We start from the raw sequence: 23802 nt of genomic DNA, 5'->3' as shown, positions 1-23802 counted from the left end.
ACCCAATCACCTACGCACAGCATGACCTCCCTGCCTGTACTCCCTAGTTTGATTCACCAAAAAATGTGGAGTATTTCACACATTTGTAAAGACACAGGCTTGTGACATCACTTGTGCCTCAGTGGCTGATAGGACCATGCTGGACGGGTGCTGGTGCTGCTGACTGTGAGGTCAGTTGGGCCGGAGAGACTGCTATGACACAACAAGCTCCTAGGTGATCTTGGAGTTGACCTCAGCGCGTGAAAGGCGGATGGTGAACACTGGTTCGCTAATGGTGAATGTGAGGTCAGTTGTGCCTGAGAGGTCGATAGGCCAGTTCTAGACCCATAGGTGCTCGTGGGGGTTGTGAACTCTCTTGTGCCTCAGTGCATGCTAGGTTAGTGCTAGGCTCTTGGTTGGTGTTTGGCCTTGTGACACCACTTGTGCCTCACTGGCTGATAGCCCCGTGCTGGACATGCAGGGAAGGAGCTGTTGAGGCAGTGATGAGAGAGGAGTGGAAGAGCTGTTTTCCCACGTTTGTCTCCATAAGGAAATGACACCCAACCACAAGGAAGGACAAATGTTTTTTCTTTGAAGGAAAGCCCAGCAGAAGGTGGAATGGGCAGAACCAGGACTCAGAGGGGCCAGCCGCCTTGTCGGGCCCAGTGTGCAGAGCACCGCAGGATCAGGAGCGAGCGGAGCTCCCGCGGCAAACGCAGCCCTCTCCCAGAGGCAGGCAACAGCTCTTCCACGCTCTGCGCAGCCAGGAGCAGCGGGCTCTCCGCGTGCCTCGGGATGCGGGCTGCTTCCCCAGTGTCAGGAGGAGGATTGTCTGAGCCGCTAGGGAACGCACCGAGGGACTGCTGTCATTCTGCAGGCACTGAAGTGCTGACAAGGAAGAAGAACAGGCATCAACTCCCTCCCCACAGCTGCAGACAGCCCGGGCATCCCTTCCGACAGGGCCATGGCACCTGCCTCTCCTCAGGGCCAGGGGACCACTGGATCAGCTCAAACTTGCTGGACACAAAGGCCCCAAATCCAATGTCCTCAGATCTCCCTCTGTCCTCTCTCTACCGCGCCAGAGCGGGGACAGGAGCAGAGCCCTCCTTGCCTGGGGCAGGAATTGGAGCTCTCTGCCCAGGCTCCATCCTTGCCCGCGCCACCCATCCCGCACTCCCCTCTGCCAACACTCACTGCTGCAGATGTGCTCCAGTTTCTCCTCACCCAGCTCCTTCCAGCGTCGCCCCACGAGCCCTAGGTGCACACACAGCCCATCACAACGCTGCCTCCCCAGGCAGCACCCACCAGCACAGCCCCCCTTGGCCCAGGCGCGCTCTCCCGGGCACTTCTCCAGCACGGGAGGCTCAAGGAGGGCACACAGGGCCTCAAGAAGCAGCCCAGCAGCGCCCCGTGCGCGGACAGGAATGCTGCGGGCAGAGGCAGACGGGGGTCCCTCCTAGGGTGCCCTGGGCAGCGGGGGCTCCAGCAGCTCCAGGAGGGCTGGGGCTTGGTGCCGGCTGGGGCCAGGCTGCCCTGGCACAGCAGGGCCCTAGGAGGGCCGTGACTCACCAAGGACCCTCAGGGCCTCTACTCGCAGGGCCTCCTGGGCGCTCTGCAGGCACTGCAGGCTCTGACTCAGGTGCTCTTCTGCTCGGCTGCTGTCCCCTGTCACCTGGGGAGAGCAAGACCCTCCCCGCTCAGCCCGGGGTCAGGCCCTGCTCACGCGTGGGCCTGGCGCCTTGGCGACGCTGCCTACCAGGCACTCGCTGATCCGCCAGGTCTGGCCCTCCTCGGCGAGGCGCCGGAGCTGCTCCCACTTGAGGAGCTTGGCCGCACGGAGGAGAGCGTCGCGAGAGGCCTGCAGAGCAGCAGAGAGCGCGAGATGCCGCTGCAGGCCAGGGACGGAGCCCTCGGCGGCCCCTCCTGGGGCTGGGGCTGTCAGCACTGCCCTCCCGCAAGGGCCCCTCGCCTCACAGATCCTCACCTGGGCCACGCTCTGCACCTCATCGTGCATGTGGAAGGACAGCAGGAGCAGGCTGCCTCGCACCTGCCTCTCCACCTGCCTTTTGGCACAGCCCGCTGCCATCTCCACCACTGCTGCGAAGAGGCGGATGGAGAGTTCGCGCACGCGGCTGCACTCCTGGTGGGAAGGAGGGGGCAGGACCTCAGCGCTGGCTGCTCCAAGCTCACAGCGAGCCGAGGGCAGCGCTTGATGCGCTGACACACGGCTGTGACGGGGCCGCCACGCTGAGGAGCTGGAGGCCGCATGTGCAGCCAGTGCAGGAGGGTCCCCGGCCCCCCAGGGCTCCTGCAGCCTGGCTGGGGAGAGCAGAGCTGCAGGAGGCTCCGGTGCCCGGCACGGCTCCTGCGGCCCTTGCTGCCCTCCCTCACACCCTGCACAGAGGCCTGTGGAGAGGCCACGAGGACCCCAGCTCTCCCCGCTGCCCTTACGTGGTCAAAGAGCGCCTGGAGCTGCTGGCTCAGCCGGACAGCGATGGGGCCCGACATTCTCCTGTCCATGAAATGCAGCACGTTGCTGAGCACGACCAGGGCCTTCGTGAGGGCATCCCCATCCGCGTTCCGCAGGCGATGCATGATGAGTGGCAGCAGGACGTTCATCTCTTTCGCCTGTGCGAAACACACATCTCCGTTGGGCAACCTAACAGACAACCAACCTGGGAAAACACTGCAAGGAGGCCAGAGCAGGAGCGCTTGTGCTTGGCACTAGTCGCTGTTGTAGTTGAAGCCATGGCCACAGCCAAGACCACCTGCATCCAAGTTTTTTTCAGGACAAGGAACATTATAGCTATGGCAGAAAGCCCTGGGGGAGGTCTCCTAAGGAAACCTATGGCACCAACAGGGAGCAGCAATGGACCTCAAGAGAACGAAGAAGGGATTGGCTCTCAGGGGTGAAACCAGGGGGAAGGAGGGTGCTATGATGGGGCAGCAGTGGGAAAAATAGAAGGAAGAAAGCGGGGAGGTCCATGCTGGAAGGCACCCGGCTTGTGTTGTGCTTTAGGGGTGCATACAAAGCCTTAGTTTGGGAAGCTCTTGCAATGGTGAATGGGGAAAATAAATGGAGAGGAAGCAAAAGAGTCTGAGGGGCAAGTGCGTAATTCCTGCCAACAGCCAAGGTGGCCATGGCATGAGTCTTTCAACCAAATAGTGGGAGGAAGCTCTACATACTTGAGCTTGCTAGATAAAGGCCGGGAATGAATTGCAGGGTTTCCTGACCGACCCACAGCACATGGGGGCCATGGGGTGCAGGGAGGAGAGGAGCGCACAGGCTCCTCGCCACCTCCTCACCACATACTCTGCCCCCCAAGCCCACATGCAGCTGACCCCCACTCACCATCTCAGGTGTCTCTGCCAGCATCATGAGGCCTCTGATGACTTGCCCACGCCTCACGAGCTCCTGGCTTTGCAGGTTCTCCAGGAAGAGGTTGTCTTCGGAGTCCTCTTCCCTCAGCTCCACACAGGCCAGCAGCTGAAACACAAACAACATGGAGACGATGCCAATGTGTGCGGCGAGGAGCGTTAGCCCAGCACAAGCGGTCTGGGCTCAAGGGCACTCGTAATGGGAGGGCACCCAGTGCCTACTCCAGCTCTGCTGACCGCTGTTCACCCCGCAGCGCTGGGCACAGGGCAGCCCTGTCTCGACCCACGAGCCGGGGCTAGAGGCCCCTGTGGGAGGCAGCGCTCGCCATGGGCCTTACCTCATCGAGGAAGGCGGAGATGGGCAACTCCTGCGAGGGCTCCTGCTTGCTGCACAGCGGTGCCAGCAGCTTGAAGAGGCACCTGCACCAGGCTCTTGGGCGCCTTCCCGGCTCCCTGTCAGTGAGAAGAAGGCCCCTTGTCTCCAGCAAACTCCCTCCCCTGTGCTGGCTCTCAGGACCCAGGTGGCGACTCCGTCCCCCTCGGCCTCCCTGCCCAGCCTCTGAGCCTCGTAAGCAGCACAGCAGAGCAGCGCTGCCACAGCCTGCAGGGCAACGCCCCCAGGGCCCCGATGGAGACGGTGCCTGTGGAGCACCTGAAGGGGCTGGTGGGAGTGAGCTGTTCCTGGTGCCATTCCTTCAAGAAGGTGTCGACCTCCTGCGGCGTCAGGGCGCTGCTGAAGGACACCCCGCAGAGCAGCGCCAAGAAGAGCTGCGGGAAGATGGCTTCCAGCTGCTGCGGGCAGCTGGGCTGCCGCAGGATCTCGTGCAGCGCCCGCGTTGCCTGCAGAACACACGGAGCCTCCGGTGTGGCCGGCGCGCTGGCACAGGGGTGGCCTGGTAGCTGGCACAGCCCTGTGCAGACACTCACGGCCAAGCAGGAGATGCCTTTCTGCTGCTGGCTGGAGGCCAGGCTGTTGCTCGCTGGCCAGTCTTGCAGCACGCTGAGGAGCTCCCGGAGCACCTCCTGCGCAGGAGAGGCCTCGGACACCATGACCCTCCACATGACGATGGCAGCACTGCAGGCCCAGAGCGCTGTGTCACCACGTGCCTCGGGCGCAGCCACGTGAGCTGGGCCGAGGGCCTGGGGTGGCCACCAGCCCTGCTGGCCAGCAGGCACCCGAGAGCCTTGGCACAAGCTCTGAAGGAACCGGGGCTCAGGCCTCGGCTCCGCTGGGCCCCTTACCCCATGCAAGAAGGGGAATGGCGCAGGAGGCCCGTGACCATCTCATGGGGGTAGATGGTGGTCAGTTCGAGCAGGGCCCTGTGAAGGCTGCGCTGGGCAGACCCGTCTGTGACGGACATGAGGGTGCTGCCCATGCAGCTCACGATGTCTGGCACCTGCAGGCAACACAGGCGTTAGTGGGACTGCAGGCAGAGCGCGGCCATCTCCCCACGGAGCTCCCTCTTGCCCCTGCTTCCCTTGCCCCGCGCTGGCCTCCAGCAGTCCTGGGACACCTGCATTTGTGGGGCAGACACCCCCCCTGCAGGGCTCCAGGCCCGCGCTGCCCCGGCGCAGGCTGCTTACGTGCTCCAGCTGGTAGGCACAGTCCTGCACCAGCACGTCCAGCACGCGCGTGGCTGTGCGCGTGTCGAAGTTGGTGGAGGTGGTCATGCCCCAGATGGCCACGATGAAGAGGTCTGTCCTCTCAGGGGGCTTCAGGTAGCTCTTGAACATCTAGGGGAGACCAGAGGGCAGGCAAGAGAGACGCGTTGCACTGAGGGCCCTGAGGGCAGTGCTTTCCGGAGCGGCCAGAGTGGCCCTGCAGAGAGATGGGGCAGAGCTGCCCCAGCGACAGCAGGAGACCCACAGGCCGGGGCTGTGCTGAGCTGGGGGACAGCACTGAGGAGGGGTGTGGGGCGCCCATGTGCTGACCCTGAGGGAACCAGAGGGGGCTGGGAGCCAGGAGGGAAGCCCTGCCTTGGTCCCTGTGCAGGGACAGTGCCAGCGCTCCGCCCAGTGACTGCAAGGCCCTGTTGGCCCCACTGATCCCGCTCTTCACACAACCTCATGCTGACCCCCACGACCACGAGTCCTCACACTTGGCAAGGGGACGTGCTCCTTACCAGGATCACGTCAACAGCGCTGAGGGACTCTGATCGCCAAAAGACGTTGGCGATTTCCCACTCCCTCTTGAGCTGCAGCTGCGCTGGGCTGTCCTGACTCACTTCCCTGCCTGGACAGGAGGGGACGCACAGGACAGTCAGCAGGAAGCACCGGGAGCTGGAGGTGGCACCCGTGGTTGGCGAGGGCATCTTGCTTTGGAGAATACCATGGGTTGGCTGGGCCTTTGTGGTGTGAAGCAGGAGGGCAGGCTGAGCAGGAAGAGGGGCTGCTGAAGCCTTGCAGGCCATGGGCAAGCAGGAGAGGAGGAGGCCAAGGGCCGGCCCAGGCTGCAGCTGCGTGGGAGGGTGTTTCTGCTCCTGTGTGTGGCTGAGGCCGTGCAGGGCCCGGCCTGGCCTGGCCGCGGTGCCCGTAGGTGTGAGGTGGCAGCCCTGGGGAGAGTCTCCTACCTCTCTGCTGCAGCAGGAACTTGTGCAGGTCAGCAAGGGCTTGGGCAGCCCCGCGCCTGGTGCCCTCGTCCTCGTGGGCGCAGCACAGGGCGAGACAGCCCACCAGCTTGCCCATGACGAGGAAGCGGCGCTTCCTGCAGCTGCCCGGGCTGCTGTCCCTGCTCCTGGAGCCGCGCGAGCGGACCTGGCGGAGGAGGCAGCGCTGGCAGCGCCGCGAGGGGCCGCGGGGGGAGCAGAGCGCGGCCGGCCCCGTGCGCTCAGGGCCGCAGCGCGAGGCAGCCAGGGCTCGCGAGGGGCCTGCAGGCCCTGCCTGCCCAGCAGCTGCCCAGGGCAAGGGGGGTCTCCAGGGGCCGGCACCGGGGGCTCCTACCTGGCCCTTCAGCAAGGGGTAGTAGTTGAGCAGCAGCTCCGTGAGCCCTGCAATGCGCCCCACGGCTCTGTGGCGCACGGCCGCTCGCGCCGAGTCGGTGAAGGGCAGCAGGGCCTGCAGGAGACCAGCTGCTGCGGTGCCCTGCGAGCCCTGCCACGTGTGCGGGCGCCGCGAGGACAGGGCGGCTGCCGGCAGCCGCGGCGCCAGGGCAGCCGCGGGGAGCCGTGGGGCCGAGCGGCGCCACGCAGGGCTCTCCCCGGCGATGGCAGCAGCGCCGTGGAGGCAGCAGGAACTAGAGCACCGCGGGGCCCTGCTGCCCCACGGAGCCCATTCCCTGCCCACAGCGGGCAGGAAGAGGGGCCCTGCATGAGGCCCCGCGCGCTCCCCTGGGGCCAGGAAGCGGCCGCGGAGCCCCAGCACCTCAGAGCCAAAGGCTGACCTGGAAGATGAGCTGCAGCTCCTGGAGGCCCGAGGTGGGATGCCTGAGGGCCAGCACCTGCAGCATGCTGTCCAGAGCAGCCAGGGTCTGCAAGGAGCACACAGGGCTGTGGCGCTCCTTGCCCCGTCCCGCGAGGCCCAGGAGAGTGGCTGCCCTCGCTTTGCCTTTGCCTTTGCCCAGGGGGACACGCAGAGCGTGGCCGTGGCCAGGCCGAGGCCGGACCCCAGGAGCTGCTGCGCGTGGGGCAGCCCGCGTGGCTGCCCTGCTCCCGCAGCTGCCCTGTGCCTACCTGGGAGTAGAGGGAAGCCTCGAGCTCGGCCATGTCCTCCGCGGCAGGAAGGCAGAGCACGCTGCGGAAGCAGGCGTTGAGGAGCCTCCCGTGCACGCGGCCCGAGAGGTGCAGGCCCGCTCGGCTGCAAGGAGAGCAGGGTGTCCCTGAGCTCTGCCTGCTGCCACAGGGGCCTGCAGAGCTGGCGGGGGCAGCCCCGGGCCAGGTGGGGAGCCCGCAGGCCCCTCCTCGCGCCCGCACCCTGGCTCAGGGCCCTGCACTCTGGGGAGAAGCCTGGAGGCAGCCGGTCCCTGTCCCCAGAGCCCTGAGCACCCGCCATGAGAACCAGGGCGGCAGGAGCAGGTGCCCAGCAGAGCCCTGGGCCAGGTGTCCTCGGGGCCGGACAGCGGGGACACCTCAGCCAAGCGGGGCCCCTCGGTACCTCATGGCCACCACGGTGAGCATCACTTGCTGCCTCACGGCCGTGTCCAGACGCTCGGTGGACTCTTGGCACAGCAGCATCTGCAGGAACAGGCGCGATGGGCCTGGGAGCTGCCAGCGCCCGCGAGGAGCCTTGTGGGCCGGGGCAGCCCCCAGGGCAGCAGAGCCCCCTGGTTGTGCCGGCCCCGCTGGACGGGCCTCGCTCCCGGGGGCTCCTGGAGCCGCGCGCAGGGAAGCTCTGTGCCCACGTGGAGGGCAGCGCCCCACGCGTCCCCACGCGTGTCCTTAGCGTCACGCAGCGCCCCGCTAGCAGCCCCCTCACCTGGAGTCTCTGGGCCAGCTCCGCTCTGCAGAAGTGGAGCGCCGCCCACGTCGGGCCATCGGCGCGAGAAGCCTCGCAGAGGGTGCGCACGGCAGAGAGAAACTGCAGCTTCTGCCCCACATCCTGGCGCCAGGGAGGAGAGAGAGGGATGAGAGGTGCGGAGAGGGGCAGAGGCAGGGCCGGCGGGAGCACAGACCCCAGGAGACGCCTGTGAGGGAGCAGGTCGGCCCTGCGGGACCCCAGGAGATGCCCTGAGGGAGCAGCACTTGGCTGTGGCACCCCAGGAGATGCCTGCACCGAGCACAGGGAAGTGAGCCCCGCTACCTTGCTCCGGCTTCGGAAAAAGGCCTCCCAGCAGTCCAGGGCTTCTGCCTCCCTGCGGGACATGCCGGGGTCTGCGGGGCAAAGAGAGGCAGCGGAGCTGCAGTGGCTCTGTGGAGTGGGGCGGCCCCGCGCGGAGGCTGCGGCAGCCCCAGGGCAGACCCTGGCCCTGCCCCGGTGCTCACGTCTTCCCAGCAGCTCGGGCACGCAGACGCTGTAGGGCAGCACCTCGCAGCTGCTCTCCGAGGAGGACAGGGACAACCGCTCCACATCCTCCTCCTCCTCATCTGCCCAGGCCACCCGTGTGCGGCTCGGGGGGCACCTGTGCTCCATCCTGCAGGACAGGACGGGTCGGGGGCAGCATGAGGGGCTCCATTCCCAGGACCTCCCCCCACCCTGGGGCGCTCTCCCCTCTCCCAGCACCCCCAGGAACCCCCCGTCCCCGTTCCGCTCACCCGGATGGGCAGCGGGTGGCTCAAGGAACCCTTGAGGAAATGCCTTGGTGACACAAGGCTGCCGGGGGCTCGCAGGGATATGATCAGGATGCGCTCGGGGCTACTCCGCGCGCTCCCGTCCGCTCCCTTCGCCGTCCTCCCGCGCACTGCGGGGGCCGCAGCGACCGCAGTGACATGGCAGGGAGGTGACAGAGGGGCCCTTGTCCCCGCGGGGCAGGGCAGTGACATGGCAGGGAGGTCACAGAGGGGCCCTGGGCCGCCCAGGGCAGGGCAGGTTCGCACGGGGCAGCCGGGTGCTCTCGAAATGGGGATCAACCAGCAAAGTCACATTAATAACAGCGTTATCGGGCTGCTGGCTGCAATTTTAGTACTGTCATCAGTGTGGATCCACTGGGGGCACCCCAAATCTGGGAGCTCCCTTCACCGTCCCAGCTTCATCTTTGGGCCCACCCTCGATCCCTCCTTTCACGTGCTTGTGCCCCCCAACTCCCTCTGCTTAGAGGCACCTTTAGTGCCTCCTAGATCACCCCACTGGGCTCTTTGAAGCTCCCTGGTGCCTCTCGTGGCAGGTTTTGTGCCCCTTCTCTCCCCATCCCTCCATTTCACGTTCTTTCCCCACCAGACACCTTCATTCAGCACTCGCACTTTGGGAGCAGGGGGAGAAAGAGGACTCAGAGCTCCCAGGCACCACCAGCCTGGGTTGGGTAAAGGCAGAATCGATGGGGTGGAGGGAACCCTAAACCTCAGGCTCAGGTGCAAGCAGGAGCCCAAGCTCTGCTTTCCCCATTGCCACCCCAGCCACAGCAGGACCAAATGGTGGAGGGCACCTCTGGAGATGTTCTCATGAGATGATCCCTCACAAAGCTTCTCCAAGAAAGGCCTTTACCTGCAGGCTTGTGCAGCCAGAGAGGCCCTGTGCACCCAGTGTGTTGAGGGCTGCGTATACGAAGAAGGGGTAACCCAGAGGGCTCCCGCTTGCCCCTACACCCTTCTCTATGTGGCATGAAAAAGGAGACAGGAATCAAACAACAGGATGCAAAAAAAATTTTATGTGGCAGCCAGGGCTGGGACCTGGTGGGGTGGGTGCCCCAGTAGTGAAGTCCCCAGAACTTGCATTTCATTTGCAACCCACCAAAAACATGCTGCTGCACAAGTGAGCTGCAAAGCATCATCATCAAGCTTCATGGACAGGTCACTGAGAGCAGAACCAAAAGAAACAAATCGACATAGTTCTTTTTTCAGCTTCTTGTCCTCCTCAGGCTGCTGATTAGGAAAGCATGTAGTACACAGGTGTAGTTTTTAAAAAATGGAATTAAATGACTCTAAAGATACTGCTTTTTGAGTCTGGCATTGATTCGTGCAGCACTGCAGACATCAGAGAAACTGTGTGAGGAATTATATCTGTCATTTCCGAGTTATTCCCTCTAAAGCCTTTTGCAGAACACGTTCAGCATCATCAGCGGCATCAGCGAGAAAATTCTTCAACATAACAAATGTGACGGGGAAAGAAATTCCTGCAGCTACCACGGAGCCTATCACTGGCAAGAACTCTGGAATATTTTTCATGAGAAGGAGAGAATATTTTGCAGCACCTCCCAAGCTCTTGGTCAACAGCTTTATTACAACATCCTTGGATATTTTGTGAAGCAGGGGAGACTTTATGACAGCCTTCAGCTCCTCCACCGGCTTCTTCACCTGCCTTGCTAGTTTCTGCAGGGATTCCTCAGCCAGACCAAAGGTCCGGCAAAACTCTTGCAGGGATATCACCAAGATTGTAATATCAACAGCAGTAGAGAGAATAGGGATGGGAATAGCAGAAACGCCACCTGATGTAAGGCTTTTGAGCCAGACATGCGTCATCAGCATCTCCTTCTTCTTTCTCAGTACCTCCTCTGAAGTATTGGCCAGAGACTTTAGGAAGATGAATTCCTTCTCACTTGGCAGATCCTCCAGGAAGGTCTGCAGCAGTCTGGGGCCATCGAACATGAAGCTGAAACCATCCCTGCAAACAAGAAACACTTGTGGGGAGCTTATGCCCAGGCACGTCAGGTTCTTTTCACAGTCCTGCCTGATCTTATCCAGGACTGCCCTCTCATCATACTGCCGTGGCCGGCTCCCCGTAGCTCCGTTCCCTTTAGCCTTCAGGATTCCCTCGTCGTCATAGAGTCTTCGCTCATTGCTCACGTCCTGATCCACCTTGGAGCGCACGAAGTAGAAATGTTTCATGTTTCCTCTGAGCCTGAATGGCCTTTGCAAGAATGGCTGCGTTGTGTGAGAAGCGGTCGGAGGAGATGATGATGAAGAAGTCATAGCCGTTGAATTTCACTGCCTCAAGGTAGGTGTCTGGCTTGAAATTGGGAGTCCCAATGCCAGGCAGGTCCCAGAAGGTCACATTGCAGTACTCAGGATGAGCGTATGGGATGCACTCCGTCGTTGTCTCCGTCACCCCAATCGCAGCTGCACCCTCCTCACAGTCCTCCAGGCTACGCACAGCGTTGATGAAAGAAGATTTCCCAGAGCCTGAGTCCCCTGTTACGGCAATGTGGAGCTGGATCTTTTCTTCATCATCCAGGATCTCCTGCGCCTTTGCAGCTGCTGCTGGGAGGTCTCCTTTTGCAGCTGCTGCCCTTATCTCTTCCATGTCTTCCTCCGAAATGTGGGGAAGGAACTCCCATTCCAAGTCTGCGTCAGTGCTGGCCATGTTGGGTGCAGCGGGTGTGGGTGCAGACAGCCTGGAAGCAGAGCGCAGTCTTTCACTTTCGGTTTGCAGCAGCAGAAAGAGGAAATCCGCACAGGCTTGAGTCACGTGCAGAGCCAGGGCACAGAAGTGACCTGTCCCCACCTCAGCCTCTCTCAGGCCCTGAGACCCCCTAGCAGAGCCTCTGGAGTGACCCTGCAGGGAGCCAGAGTGCTTCTTGCCCTGGTAACCAGCTGCTGTAGCAGCCAGCACGTGCTCTGCGAGTTAGGACAGCTGCTTCCAGAAACCTTGTGAATCCGAACCCTCCTTCTGCCCCGGGAGTCATGTAGGAAAGCACTGATCCAAGACAACAGCGCAGTTTTGGAGTGCCGCCAGGAGAGCGCACTGACAAGTCATGCAAAGAGAAACGATGGTCACCAGGAAGCGCAAAGCTTCCCGAAGGATCCAGAAGCAGCAGCCTGGGGGTGGCAGCAACAGCAAGAACAAATCTGGAAGCCAGTGACTCAGAGCTGGGGACATGGAGAAGTCCAGGCAATTTTAATACTGTCAGCAGCGTGGATCCACTGGGGGCACCCCAAATCTTGGAGCTCCCTTCTCTTCCCTGGCTTCAGCTTTGTACCCAGCCCTGATGCCTCCTTTGAGGCATTTGTGCCTCCCAGCTCCCTCTGCTTAGAGGCACCTTTAGTTCCTCTTAGATCACCCTACCCGGTTCTTTCTGCACCAGACCCCTTCATTCAGCACTCCTGATCTTCTCCACATTTGTGAAGGAACGTGGATGTGATAAGAGCTGCAGTCACAAAAGGAGACCTCTCAGCAGCAGCTGCAAAGGCACGGGATACCCTGACTAGTGAAGGAAAGATCCAGCTCCAAGCCGCTGTGACCGGCGACTCAGGCTCCGGGGAATCATCTCTCACCAATGCCGTGCATGGCTTGGAGGACTTTGAGAAGGGTGCAGCTGATATCGGCATGATGGAGACGACATTCTATTGCCTCCTTTGCAGAGTGCCTGCTGAATGCAGAGTCGTGTTCTGGTGTCTGCACATACTGCTTCCTGCTGCACATTCTGCCTTTTGCGGAAACTTTCTGCTGCTGCTGCTGAACATATTCAGCAGAAGCCTTTAGAAGGGAGGACTCAAAAGCGCCACATGGGGATCTCAGCACCAACTGTGTGACAGGATCGCGGGGAGCTTTCAAGGACAGAGGGTTGGAGAAACACGATGCTCTGGGATGTGAATCCCAGAATCTAACCCAGGTCTGGCCAGATGCATCCGCTGTCCTCAGTGCTGACTCTGACCCTCTGCCTGGCTGCCCCAGCAGCTACTGTGTGCTTTCCCCAAAACTGACTCCCAGCTACCAGGCAAGAGGCTTCCCGGGGCTGCCTTCCCCCATGGGCACGCTGCACTGGTGCTAGGTGCCTGTACGAGGTGCCCTCGTCACAGCCTGCCCGCCTTGGGGATGAGATCCATCCGCAGAGAGGCAGAGGAAGCGTTTCCCACTCTTGTGCTGCATCTCTGGGCGCTGGCCCCCAGCATCTGCATCGTAAGAGCCCCAGAGCTGCTTGCAGAGCCACAGAGAGCCCCACGGTGCTGGCAGACCGTGGGGCCACTTGTGCCTGTGCCATGCCCATGGTTTCTCTATAAGCCTTTGCTGACCCTGATGCATGGCCGTTTCTCTCCCAGCACCTTGGGCATGTGAGCAGTGTCCCCTGACAGTGTCCCCAGCTCTTTTTTCCAGATGTGCAAGGTGGCGGCTCTGCATCAGGGTGCCCCGTTGCTGGTGTGCGAGAGGGTGCAGCAGCGCGTGGCTGTGAGCGTGTGCCTGAGCACTGTGCAGCTGCATGACGAGGTCTGCAGTAACCTGGTGAGTGAGCCCTGTGTCTGGACTGTGTCCCTGTGGGCACCGCCCTGGGGCTGCCTGGGCTCATGGCTGTGGGTGAGCAGAGCGGTGTTTGTGGCCAAACTGCCACGTCCCTGCTCTGCCGTAGGCCCGTAACTGCCCCACGCTGCTGGAGCAGCTCTTCACTGCGGCCCAGAGCTGATGCACAAGGAGACGCCGGGCGCCGCAAGCGGCAGCCGTCACCGTGCCAGGCGAGAGGTGACGCTGGGCTCTCACGCTGCTCCCAGCCGTGTCCTGGGGTCACGGCTGGGGTGTGGGGCCACGTGTGCAGCCCCTGTCTGCGCATGGCTGCATCTGAGCTCATGGTCGTGCCTTGGTGACTGTGTTTCTCCACGTGCCAGGTGTCCTCCTGCACATGGTACCCACTGAGTGGCTGCAGCAGTGGGACCTGGTGTTCTCTTTGGAGGTAGGTGACATTGGCCAAGCTGCTGCCCTGGGAACCGGAAAGGCGTCAGAAACCCAAGCGACGTCGGGTCAGGGCTTCTCGTGCCAAAAGCATAGCCCATGGGGAGAAGGGACTCTGATAGTCCCCAGACTGCTGGTCAGAGGAGCTGCCCACAGAGGGGTGCTGCAAGGGAAATACGAGTCTTGCTGTCAAGAACCAAATGTCCACAAAGGAGACAGAGGAATCCTGAACTTTATCTGAATAAAGGGAGAGTCCACTGGCGCATACCACTGTGGGGTCTCCCAAACTACAGGAGAGCACAGCCTCTTTTTATCCTAATTTCCCGACCAAGGTAGGCCCTCTCCTTTTCCCTACTGGCTAAGGTACTCAGAAGTTACAGACTTCCTGGCCCGCCTAACGAATGGTGCTCCTTGATATGCTCCGCCTCCCTGGTCATGCATCACATGTCTAATTAAAGTAACTTCATGGTTAACCTGAGTGTGAAAGTTAATATGCATTAGCTCATTACACTTGCGCCAACGCTACTAAGGTTCATTCTGTGGTCACTTGTTGATAAGGATCTCCCTGCCTCCCTCCTGTTCTCTCCCGAGGTCAGCTGCACCCAATCACATACACACAGCACGATCTCCCTGCCTGTACTCCCTGGTTCGGTTCACCGAAGAATGTGGAGTATTTCACACATTTGTAAAGACACAGGCTTGTGACATCCCTTGTGCCTCGGTGGCTGATAGGACCATGCTGGACGGGTGCTGGTGCTGCTGACTGTGAGGTCAGTTGGGCCAGAGAGACTGCTATGGCAGAACAAGCTCCTAGGTGATCTTGGAGTTGACCTCAGCGCGTGAAAGGCGAATGGTGAACACTGGTTCGCTAATGGTGAATGTGAGGTCAGTTGTGCCTGAGAGGTCGATAGGCCAGTTCTAGACTCACAGGTGCTTGTGGGGGTTATGAACTCCCTTGTGCCTCAGTGCATGCTAGGTTAGTGCTAGGCTCTTGGTTGGTCTTTGGCCTTGTGACACCACTTGTGCCTCACTGGCTGATAGCCCCGTGCTGGACATGCAGGGAAGGAGCTGTTGAGGCAGTGATGAGAGAGGAGTGGAAGAGCTGTTTTCCCACGTTTGTCTCCATAAAGAAATGACACCCAACCACAAGGAAGGACAAATGTATTTTCTTTGAAGGAAAGCCCAGCAGAAGGTGGAATGGGCAGAACCAGGACTCAGAGGGGCCAGCCACCTCGTGGGGCCCAGTGTGCAGAGCACGGCAGGATCAGGAGCGAGCGGAGCTCCCGCGGCAAACGCAGCCCTCTCCCAGAGGCAAGCAACAGCTCTTCCACGCTCTGCGCAGCCAGGAGCAGCGGGCTCTCCGCGTGCCTCGGGATGCAGGCTGCTTCCCCAGTGTCAGCAGGAGGATTGTCTGAGCTGCCAGGGAACGCACCGAGGGGCTGCTGTCATTCTGCAGGCACTGAAGTGCTGAGAAGGAAGAAGAACAGGCATCAACCCCCTCCCCACAGCTGTAGACAGCCCGGGCATCCCTTCCGACAGGGCCATGGCACCTGCATCTCCTCAGGGCCAGGGGACCACTGGATCAGCTCAAACTTGCTGGACACAAAGGCCCCAAATCCAATGCCCCCAGATCTCTCTCTGTCCTCTCTCTACCGTGCCAGAGCTGGGACAGGAGCAGAGCCCTCCTTGCCTGGGGCAGGAATTGGAGCTCTCTGCCCAGGCTCCATCCTTGCCCGCGCCACCCACCCCGCACTCCCCTCTGCCCACACTCACTGCTGCAGATGTGCTCCAGTTTCTCCTCACCCAGCTCCTTCCGGCGCCGCCCCACGAGCCCTAGGTGCACAGACAGCCCATCACAACGCTGCCTCCCCAGGCAGCACCCACCAGCACAGCCCCTCTTGGCCCAGGCGCGCTCTCCTGGGCCCTTCTCCAGCCTGGAAGGCTCAAGGAGGGCTCACAGGGCCTCAAGAAGCAGCCCAGCAGTGCCCCGTGTGCGGACAGGGATGGTGCGGGCAGAGGCAGATGGGGGTCCCTCCTAGGGTGCCCTGGGCAGCGGGGGCTCCAGCAGCGCCAGGAGGGCTGGGGCTTGGTGCCGGCTGGGGCCAGGCTGCCCTGGCACAGCAGGGCCCTAGGAGGGCCGTGACTCACCAAGGACCCTCAGGGCCTCTACTCGCAGGGCCTCCTGGGCGCTCTGCAGGCACTGCAGGCTCTGGCTCAGGTGCTCTCCTGCGCGGCCGCTGTCCCCTGTCACCTGGGGAGAGCAAGACCCTCCCCGCTCAGCCCAGGGTCAGGCCCTGCTCACGCGTGGGCCTGGCGCCTTGGCGACGCTGCCTACCAGGCACTCGCTGATCCGCCAGGTCTGGCCCTCCTCGGCGAGGCGCCGGAGCTGCTCCCACTTGAGGAGCTTGGCCGCACGGAGGAGAGCGTCGCGAGAGGCCTGCAGAGCAGCAGAGAGCGCGAGATGCCGCTGCAGGCCAGGGACGGAGCCCTCGGCGGCCCCTCCTGGGGCTGGGGCTGTCAGCACTGCCCTCCCGCAAGGGCCCCTCGCCTCACAGATCCTCACCTGGGCCACGCTCTGCACCTCATCGTGCATGTGGAAGGACAGCAGGAGCAGGCTGCCTCGCACCTGCCTCTCCACCTGCCTTTTGGCACAGCCCGCTGCCATCTCCACCACTGCTGCGAAGAGGCGGATGGAGAGTTCGCGCACGCGGCTGCACTCCTGGTGGGAAGGAGGGGGCAGGACCTCAGCACTGGCTGCTCCAAAGCTCACAGCGAGCCGAGGGCAGCGCTTGATGCGCTGACACACGGCTGTGACGGGGCCGCCACGCTGAGGAGCTGGAGGCCGCATGTGCAGCCAGTGCAGGAGGGTCCCCGGCCCCCCAGGGCTCCTGCAGCCTGGCTGGGGAGAGCAGAGCTGCAGGAGGCTCCGGTGCCCGGCACGGCTCCTGCGGCCCTTGCTGCCCTCCCTCACACCCTGCACAGAGGCCTGTGGAGAGGCCACGAGGACCCCAACTCTCCCCGCAGCCCTTACGTGGTCAAAGAGCGCCTGGAGCTGCTGGCTCAGCCGGACAGCGATGGGGCCCGACATTCTCCTGTCCATGAAATGCAGCACGTTGCTGAGCACGACCAGGGCCTTCGTGAGGGCATCCCCATCCGCGTTCCGCAGGCGATGCATGATGAGTGGCAGCAGGACGTTCATCTCTTTCGCCTGTGCGAAACACACATCTCCGTTGGGCAACCTAACAGACAACCAACCTGGGAAAACACTGCAAGGAGGCCAGAGCAGGAGCGCTTGTGCTTGGCACTAGTCGCTGTTGTAGTTGAAGCCATGGCCACAGCCAAGACCACCTGCATCCAAGTTTTTTTCAGGACAAGGAACATTATAGCTATGGCAGAAAGCCCTGGGGGAGGTCTCCTAAGGAAACCTATGGCACCAACAGGGAGCAGCAATGGACCTCAAGAGAACGAAGAAGGGATTGGCTCTCAGGGGTGAAACCAGGGGGAAGGAGGGTGCTATGATGGGGCAGCAGTGGGAAAAATAGAAGGAAGAAAGCGGGGAGGTCCATGCTGGAAGGCACCCGGCTTGTGTTGTGCTTTAGGGGTGCATACAAAGCCTTAGTTTGGGAAGCTCTTGCAATGGTGAATGGGGAAAATAAATGGAGAGGAAGCAAAAGAGTCTGAGGGGCAAGTGCGTAATTCCTGCCAACAGCCAAGGTGGCCATGGCATGAGTCTTTCAACCAAATAGTGGGAGGAAGCTCTACATACTTGAGCTTGCTAGATAAAGGCCGGGAATGAATTGCAGGGTTTCCTGACCGACCCACAGCACATGGGGGCCATGGGGTGCAGGGAGGAGAGGAGCGCACAGGCTCCTCGCCACCTCCTCACCACATACTCTGCCCCCCAAGCCCACATGCAGCTGACCCCCACTCACCATCTCAGGTGTCTCTGCCAGCATCATGAGGCCTCTGATGACTTGCCCACGCCTCACGAGCTCCTGGCTTTGCAGGTTCTCCAGGAAGAGGTTGTCTTCGGAGTCCTCTTCCCTCAGCTCCACACAGGCCAGCAGCTGAAACACAAACAACATGGAGACGATGCCAATGTGTGTGGCGAGGAGCGTTAGCCCAGCACAAGCGGTCTGGGCTCAAGGGCACTCGTAATGGGAGGGCACCCAGTGCCGACCCCAGCTCTGCTGACCGCTGTTCACCCCGCAGCGCTGGGCACAGGGCAGCCCTGTCTCAACCCACGAGCCGGGGCTAGAGGCCCCTGTGGGAGGCAGCGCTCGCCATAGGCCTTACCTCATCGAGGAAGGCGGAGATGGGCAACTCCTGCGAGGGCTCCTGCTTGCTGCACAGCGGTGCCAGCAGCTTGAAGAGGCACCTGCACCAGGCTCTTGGGCGCCTTCCCGGCTCCCTGTCAGTGAGAAGAAGGCCCCTTGTCTCCAGCAAACTCCCTCCCCTGTGCTGGCTCTCAGGACCCAGGTGGCGACTCCGTCCCCCTCGGCCTCCCTGCCCAGCCTCTGAGCCTCGTAAGCAGCACAGCAGAGCAGCGCTGCCACAGCCTGCAGGGCAACGCCCCCAGGGCCCCGATGGAGACGGCGCCTGTGGAGCACCTGAAGGGGCTGGTGGGAGTGAGCTGTTCCTGGTGCCATTCCTTCAAGAAGGTGTCGACCTCCTGCGGCGTCAGGGCGCTGCTGAAGGACACCCCGCAGAGCAGTGCCAAGAAGAGCTGCGGGAAGATGGCTTCCAGCTGCTGCGGGCAGCTGGGCTGCCGCAGGATCTCGTGCAGCGCCCGCGTTGCCTGCAGAACACACGGAGCCTCCGGTGTGGCCGGCGCGCTGGCACAGGGGTGGCCTGGTAGCTGGCACAGCCCTGTGCAGACACTCACGGCCAAGCAGGAGATGCCTTTCTGCTGCTGGCTGGAGGCCAGGCTGTTGCTCGCTGGCCAGTCTTGCAGCACGCTGAGGAGCTCCCGGAGCACCTCCTGCGCAGGAGAGGCCTCGGACACCATGACCCTCCACATGACGATGGCAGCACTGCAGGCCCAGAGCGCTGTGTCACCACGTGCCTCGGGCGCAGCCACGTGAGCTGGGCCGAGGGCCTGGGGTGGCCACCAGCCCTGCTGGCCAGCAGGCACCCGAGAGCCTTGGCACAAGCTCTGAAGGAACCGGGGCTCAGGCCTCGGCTCCGCTGGGCCCCTTACCCCATGCAAGAAGGGGAATGGCGCAGGAGGCCCGTGACCATCTCATGGGGGTAGATGGTGGTCAGTTCGAGCAGGGCCCTGTGAAGGCTGCGCTGGGCAGACCCGTCTGTGACGGACATGAGGGTGCTGCCCATGCAGCTCACGATGTCTGGCACCTGCAGGCAACACAGGCGTTAGTGGGACTGCAGGCAGAGCGCGGCCATCTCCCCACGGAGCTCCCTCTTGCCCCTGCTTCCCTTGCCCCGCGCTGGCCTCCAGCAGTCCTGGGACACCTGCATTTGTGGGGCAGACACCCCCCCTGCAGGGCTCCAGGCCCGCGCTGCCCCGGCGCAGGCTGCTTACGTGCTCCAGCTGGTAGGCACAGTCCTGCACCAGCACGTCCAGCACGCGCGTGGCTGTGCGCGTGTCGAAGTTGGTGGAGGTGGTCATGCCCCAGATGGCCACGATGAAGAGGTCTGTCCTCTCAGGGGGCTTCAGGTAGCTCTTGAACATCTAGGGGAGACCAGAGGGCAGGCAAGAGAGACGCGTTGCACTGAGGGCCCCGAGGGCAGTGCTTTCCGGAGCGGCCAGAGTGGCCCTGCAGAGAGATGGGGCAGAGCTGGCCCAGCGACAGCAGGAGACCCACAGGCCGGGGCTGTGCTGAACCGGGGGACAGCACTGAGGAGGGGTGTGGGGCGCCCATGTGCTGACCCTGAGGGAACCAGAGGGGGCTGAGAGCCAGGAGGGAAGCCCTGCCTTGGTCCCTGTGCAGGGACAGTGCCAGCGCTCCGCCCAGTGACTGCAAGGCCCTGTTGGCCCCACTGATCCCGCTCTTCACACAACCTCATGCTGACCCCCACGACCACGAGTCCTCACACTTGGCAAGGGGACGCGCTCCTTACCAGGATCACGTCAACAGCGCTGAGGGACTCTGATCGCCAAAAGACGTTGGCGATTTCCCACTCCCTCTTGAGCTGCAGCTGCGCTGGGCTGTCCTGACTCACTTCCCTGCCTGGACAGGAGGGGACGCACAGGACAGTCAGCAGGAAGCACCGGGAGCTGGAGGTGGCACCCGTGGTTGGCGAGGGCATCTTGCTTTGGAGAATACCATGGGTTGGCTGGGCCTTTGTGGTGTGAAGCAGGAGGGCAGGCTGAGCAGGAAGAGGGGCTGCTGAAGCCTTGCAGGCCATGGGCAAGCAGGAGAGGAGGAGGCCAAGGGCCAGCCCAGGCTGCAGCTGCGTGGGAGGGTGTTTCTGCTCCTGTGTGTGGCTGAGGCCGTGCAGGGCCCGGCCTGGCCTGGCCGCGGTGCCCGTAGGTGTGAGGTGGCAGCCCTGGGGAGAGTCTCCTACCTCTCTGCTGCAGCAGGAACTTGTGCAGGTCAGCAAGGGCTTGGGCAGCCCCGCGCCTGGTGCCCTCGTCCTCGTGGGCGCAGCACAGGGCGAGACAGCCCACCAGCTTGCCCATGACGAGGAAGCGGCGCTTCCTGCAGCTGCCCGGGCTGCTGTCCCTGCTCCTGGAGCCGCGCGAGCGGACCTGGCGGAGGAGGCAGCGCTGGCAGCGCCGCGAGGGGCCGCGGGGGGAGCAGAGCGCGGCCGGCCCCGTGCGCTCAGGGCCGCAGCGCGAGGCAGCCAGGGCTCGCGAGGGGCCTGCAGGCCCTGCCTGCCCAGCAGCTGCCCAGGGCAAGGGGGGTCTCCAGGGGCCGGCACCGGGGGCTCCTACCTGGCCCTTCAGCAAGGGGTAGTAGTTGAGCAGCAGCTCCGTGAGCCCTGCAATGCGCCCCACGGCTCTGTGGCGCACGGCCGCTCGCGCCGAGTCGGTGAAGGGCAGCAGGGCCTGCAGGAGACCAGCTGCTGCGGTGCCCTGCGAGCCCTGCCACGTGTGCGGGCGCCGCGAGGACAGGGCGGCTGCCGGCAGCCGTGGCACCAGGGCAGCCGCGGGGAGCCGTGGGGCCGAGCGGCGCCACGCAGGGCTCTCCCCTGCGATGGCAGCAGCGCCGTGGAGGCAGCAGGAACTAGAGCACCGCGGGGCCCTGCTGCCCCACGGAGCCCATTCCCTGCCCACAGCGGGCAGGAAGAGGGGCCCTGCATGAGGCCCCGCGCGCTCCCCTGGGGCCAGGAAGGGTCCGCGGAGCCCCAGCACCTCAGAGCCAAAGGCTGACCTGGAAGATGAGCTGCAGCTCCTGGAGGCCCGAGGTGGGATGCCTGAGGGCCAGCACCTGCAGCATGCTGTCCAGAGCAGCCAGGGTCTGCAAGGAGCACACAGGGCTGTGGCGCTCCTTGCCCCGTCCCGCGAGGCCCAGGAGAGTGGCTGCCCTCGCTTTGCCTTTGCCTTTGCCCAGGGGGACACGCAGAGCGTGGCCGTGGCCAGGCCGAGGCCGGACCCCAGGAGCTGCTGCGCGTGGGGCAGCCCGCGTGGCTGCCCTGCTCCCGCAGCTGCCCTGTGCCTACCTGGGAGTAGAGGGAAGCCTCGAGCTCGGCCATGTCCTCCGCGGCAGGAAGGCAGAGCACGCTGCGGAAGCAGGCGTTGAGGAGCCTCCCGTGCACGCGGCCCGAGAGGTGCAGGCCCGCTCGGCTGCAAGGAGAGCAGGGTGTCCCTGAGCTCTGCCTGCTGCCACAGGGGCCTGCAGAGCTGGCGGGGGCAGCCCCGGGCCAGGTGGGGAGCCCGCAGGCCCCTCCTCGCGCCCGCACCCTGGCTCAGGGCCCTGCACTCTGGGGAGAAGCCTGGAGGCAGCCGGTCCCTGTCCCCAGAGCCCTGAGCACCCGCCATGAGAACCAGGGCGGCAGGAGCAGGTGCCCAGCAGAGCCCTGGGCCAGGTGTCCTCGGGGCCGGACAGCGGGGACACCTCAGCCAAGCGGGGCCCCTCGGTACCTCATGGCCACCACGGTGAGCATCACTTGCTGCCTCACGGCCGTGTCCAGACGCTCGGTGGACTCTTGGCACAGCAGCATCTGCAGGAACAGGCGCGATGGGCCCGGGAGCTGCCAGCGCCCGCGAGGAGCCTTGTGGGCCGGGGCAGCCCCCAGGGCAGCAGAGCCCCCTGGTTGTGCCGGCCCCGCTGGACGGGCCTCGCTCCCGGGGGCTCCTGGAGCCGCGCGCAGGGAAGCTCTGTGCCCACGTGGAGGGCAGCGCCCCACGCGTCCCCACGCGTGTCCTTAGCGTCACGCAGCGCCCCGCTAGCAGCCCCCTCACCTGGAGTCTCTGGGCCAGCTCCGCTCTGCAGAAGTGGAGCGCCGCCCACGTCGGGCCATCGGCGCGAGAAGCCTCGCAGAGGGTGCGCACGGCAGAGAGAAACTGCAGCTTCTGCCCCACATCCTGGCGCCAGGGAGGAGAGAGAGGGATGAGAGGTGCGGAGAGGGGCAGAGGCAGGGCCGGCGGGAGCACAGACCCCAGGAGACGCCTGCGAGGGAGCAGGTCGGCCCTGCGGGACCCCAGGAGATGCCCTGAGGGAGCAGCACTTGGCTGTGGCACCCCAGGAGATGCCTGTACCGAGCACAGGGAAGTGAGCCCCGCTACCTTGCTCCGGCTTCGGAAAAAGGCCTCCCAGCAGTCCAGGGCTTCTGCCTCCCTGCGGGACATGCCGGGGTCTGCGGGGCAAAGAGAGGCAGCGGAGCTGCAGTGGCTCTGTGGAGTGGGGCGGCCCCGCGCGGAGGCTGCGGCAGCCCCAGGGCAGACCCTGGCTCTGCCCCGGTGCTCACGTCTTCCCAGCAGCTCGGGCACGCAGACGCTGTAGGGCAGCACCTCGCAGCTGCTCTCCGAGGAGGACAGGGACAACCGCTCCACATCCTCCTCCTCCTCATCTGCCCAGGCCACCCGTGTGCGGCTCGGGGGGCACCTGTGCTCCATCCTGCAGGACAGGACGGGTCGGGGGCAGCATGAGGGGCTCCATTCCCAGGACCTCCCCCCACCCTGGGGCGCTCTCCCCTCTCCCAGCACCCCCAGGAACCCCCCGTCCCCGTTCCGCTCACCCGGATGGGCAGCGGGTGGCTCAAGGAACCCTTGAGGAAATGCCTTGGTGACACAAGGCTGCCGGGGGCTCGCAGGGATATGATCAGGATGCGCTCGGGGCTACTCCGCGCGCTCCCGTCCGCTCCCTTCGCCGTCCTCCCGTGCACTGCGGGGGCCGCAGCGACCGCAGTGACATGGCAGGGAGGTGACAGAGGGGCCCTTGTCCCCGCGGGGCAGGGCAGTGACATGGCAGGGAGGTCACAGAGGGGCCCTGGGCCGCCCAGGGCAGGGCAGGTTCGCAGGGGGCAGCCGGGTGCTCTCGAAATGGGGATCAACCAGCAAAGTCACATTAATAACAGCGTTATCGGGCTGCTGGCTGCAATTTTAGTACTGTCATCAGTGTGGATCCACTGGGGGCACCCCAAATCTGGGAGCTCCCTTCACCGTCCCAGCTTCATCTTTGGGCCCACCCTCGATCCCTCCTTTCACGTGCTTGTGCCCCCCAACTCCCTCTGCTTAGAGGCACCTTTAGTGCCTCCTAGATCACCCCACTGGGCTCTTTGAAGCTCCCTGGTGCCTCTCGTGGCAAGTTTTGTGCCCCTTCTCTCCCCATCCCTCCATTTCAATTTCTTTCCCCACCAGACACCTTCATTCAGCACTCGCACTTTGGGAGCAGGGGGAGAAAGAGGACTCAGAGCTCCCAGGCACCACCAGCCTGGGTTGGGTAAAGGCAGAATCGATGGGGTGGAGGGAACCCTAAACCTCAGGCTCAGGTGCAAGCAGGAGCCCAAGCTCTGCTTTCCCCATTGCCACCCCAGCCACAGCAGGACCAAATGGTGGAGGGCACCTCTGGAGATGTTCTCATGAGATGATCCCTCACAAAGCTTCTCCAAGAAAGGCCTTTACCTGCAGGCTTGTGCAGCCAGAGAGGCCCTGTGCACCCAGTGTGTTGAGGGCTGCGTATACGAAGAAGGGGTAACCCAGAGGGCTCCCGCTTGCCCCTACACCCTTCTCTATGTGGCATGAAAAAGGAGACAGGAATCAAACAACAGGATGCAAAAAAAATTTTATGTGGCAGCCAGGGCTGGGACCTGGTGGGGTGGGTGCCCCAGTAGTGAAGTCCCCAGAACTTGCAT

The 23802-nt window shown here is 63.3% G+C and overlaps 3 protein-coding genes across 3 annotated transcripts; all 3 read right to left on the bottom strand.

Annotated features, from left to right (window-relative positions):
• Positions 1-1528: 1528 nt before the first annotated feature.
• LOC148593249 (maestro heat-like repeat-containing protein family member 7) lies at positions 1529-8421 on the bottom strand. Its single transcript, XM_088531488.1, has 19 exons — positions 8274-8421; positions 8092-8162; positions 7768-7890; positions 7447-7526; positions 7026-7149; positions 6737-6823; positions 6298-6447; positions 5928-6111; positions 5481-5590; positions 4942-5091; positions 4600-4754; positions 4285-4432; positions 4010-4197; positions 3696-3777; positions 3332-3466; positions 2431-2607; positions 1964-2119; positions 1736-1837; positions 1529-1651 (listed from the first exon to the last, which is right to left on the bottom strand). The coding sequence occupies exons 1-19, from the start codon at positions 8419-8421 to the stop codon at positions 1529-1531; spliced, it is 2493 nt and encodes an 830-aa protein (XP_088387614.1).
• Positions 8422-9931: 1510 nt separating this feature from the next.
• LOC148593248 (interferon-inducible GTPase 5-like) lies at positions 9932-11244 on the bottom strand. The gene is made up of 2 exons (XM_088531487.1): positions 10783-11244; positions 9932-10739 (listed from the first exon to the last, which is right to left on the bottom strand). The coding sequence occupies exons 1-2, from the start codon at positions 11242-11244 to the stop codon at positions 9948-9950; spliced, it is 1254 nt and encodes a 417-aa protein (XP_088387613.1). The 3' UTR covers positions 9932-9947.
• Positions 11245-15577: 4333 nt separating this feature from the next.
• Positions 15578-22564, bottom strand: LOC148593247 (maestro heat-like repeat-containing protein family member 7). Its single transcript, XM_088531486.1, is given in 19 exon segments — positions 15578-15793; positions 15878-15979; positions 16106-16369; positions 16574-16750; positions 17475-17609; positions 17839-17920; positions 18153-18340; positions 18428-18575; positions 18743-18897; positions 19085-19234; positions 19624-19733; positions 20071-20254; positions 20441-20590; positions 20880-20966; positions 21169-21292; positions 21590-21669; positions 21911-22033; positions 22235-22305; positions 22417-22564. Coding segments are annotated over 19 exon segments (2694 nt in total).
• Between the last annotated feature and the right edge of the window lie 1238 nt (positions 22565-23802).

This window comes from Tinamus guttatus, unplaced genomic scaffold (assembly GCF_059628265.1).
Source record: "Tinamus guttatus ecotype Peru unplaced genomic scaffold, ASM5962826v1 Tinamus_guttatus_pri_ptg000423l, whole genome shotgun sequence".
NCBI classification, from domain to species: Eukaryota; Metazoa; Chordata; class Aves; order Tinamiformes; family Tinamidae; genus Tinamus; species Tinamus guttatus.
The sequence above is the reverse complement of the archived record's forward strand: the minus strand, read 5'-3'. Positions and strand labels throughout refer to the sequence as shown.

What these genes read in the sequence shown, in the direction of transcription:
- LOC148593249 (XM_088531488.1), bottom strand. Translation starts at nt 8,421, where the DNA reads ATGGAGCACAGGTGCCCCCCGAGCCGCACACGGGTGGCCTGGGCAGAT. An exon ending in TTTTCCGAAGCCGGAGCAAG is followed by an intron (nt 7,891 to 8,091) that starts GTAGCGGGGCTC and finishes CCCTGGCGCCAG; the next exon opens with GATGTGGGGCAGAAGCTGCA. An exon ending in ACCCCTTGCTGAAGGGCCAG is followed by an intron (nt 6,112 to 6,297) that starts GTAGGAGCCCCC and finishes CTCCTCCGCCAG; the next exon opens with GTCCGCTCGCGCGGCTCCAG.
- LOC148593248 (XM_088531487.1), bottom strand. Translation starts at nt 11,244, where the DNA reads ATGGCCAGCACTGACGCAGACTTGGAATGGGAGTTCCTTCCCCACATT. An exon ending in TTCTTGCAAAGGCCATTCAG is followed by an intron (nt 10,740 to 10,782) that starts GCTCAGAGGAAA and finishes GTGCGCTCCAAG; the next exon opens with GTGGATCAGGACGTGAGCAA.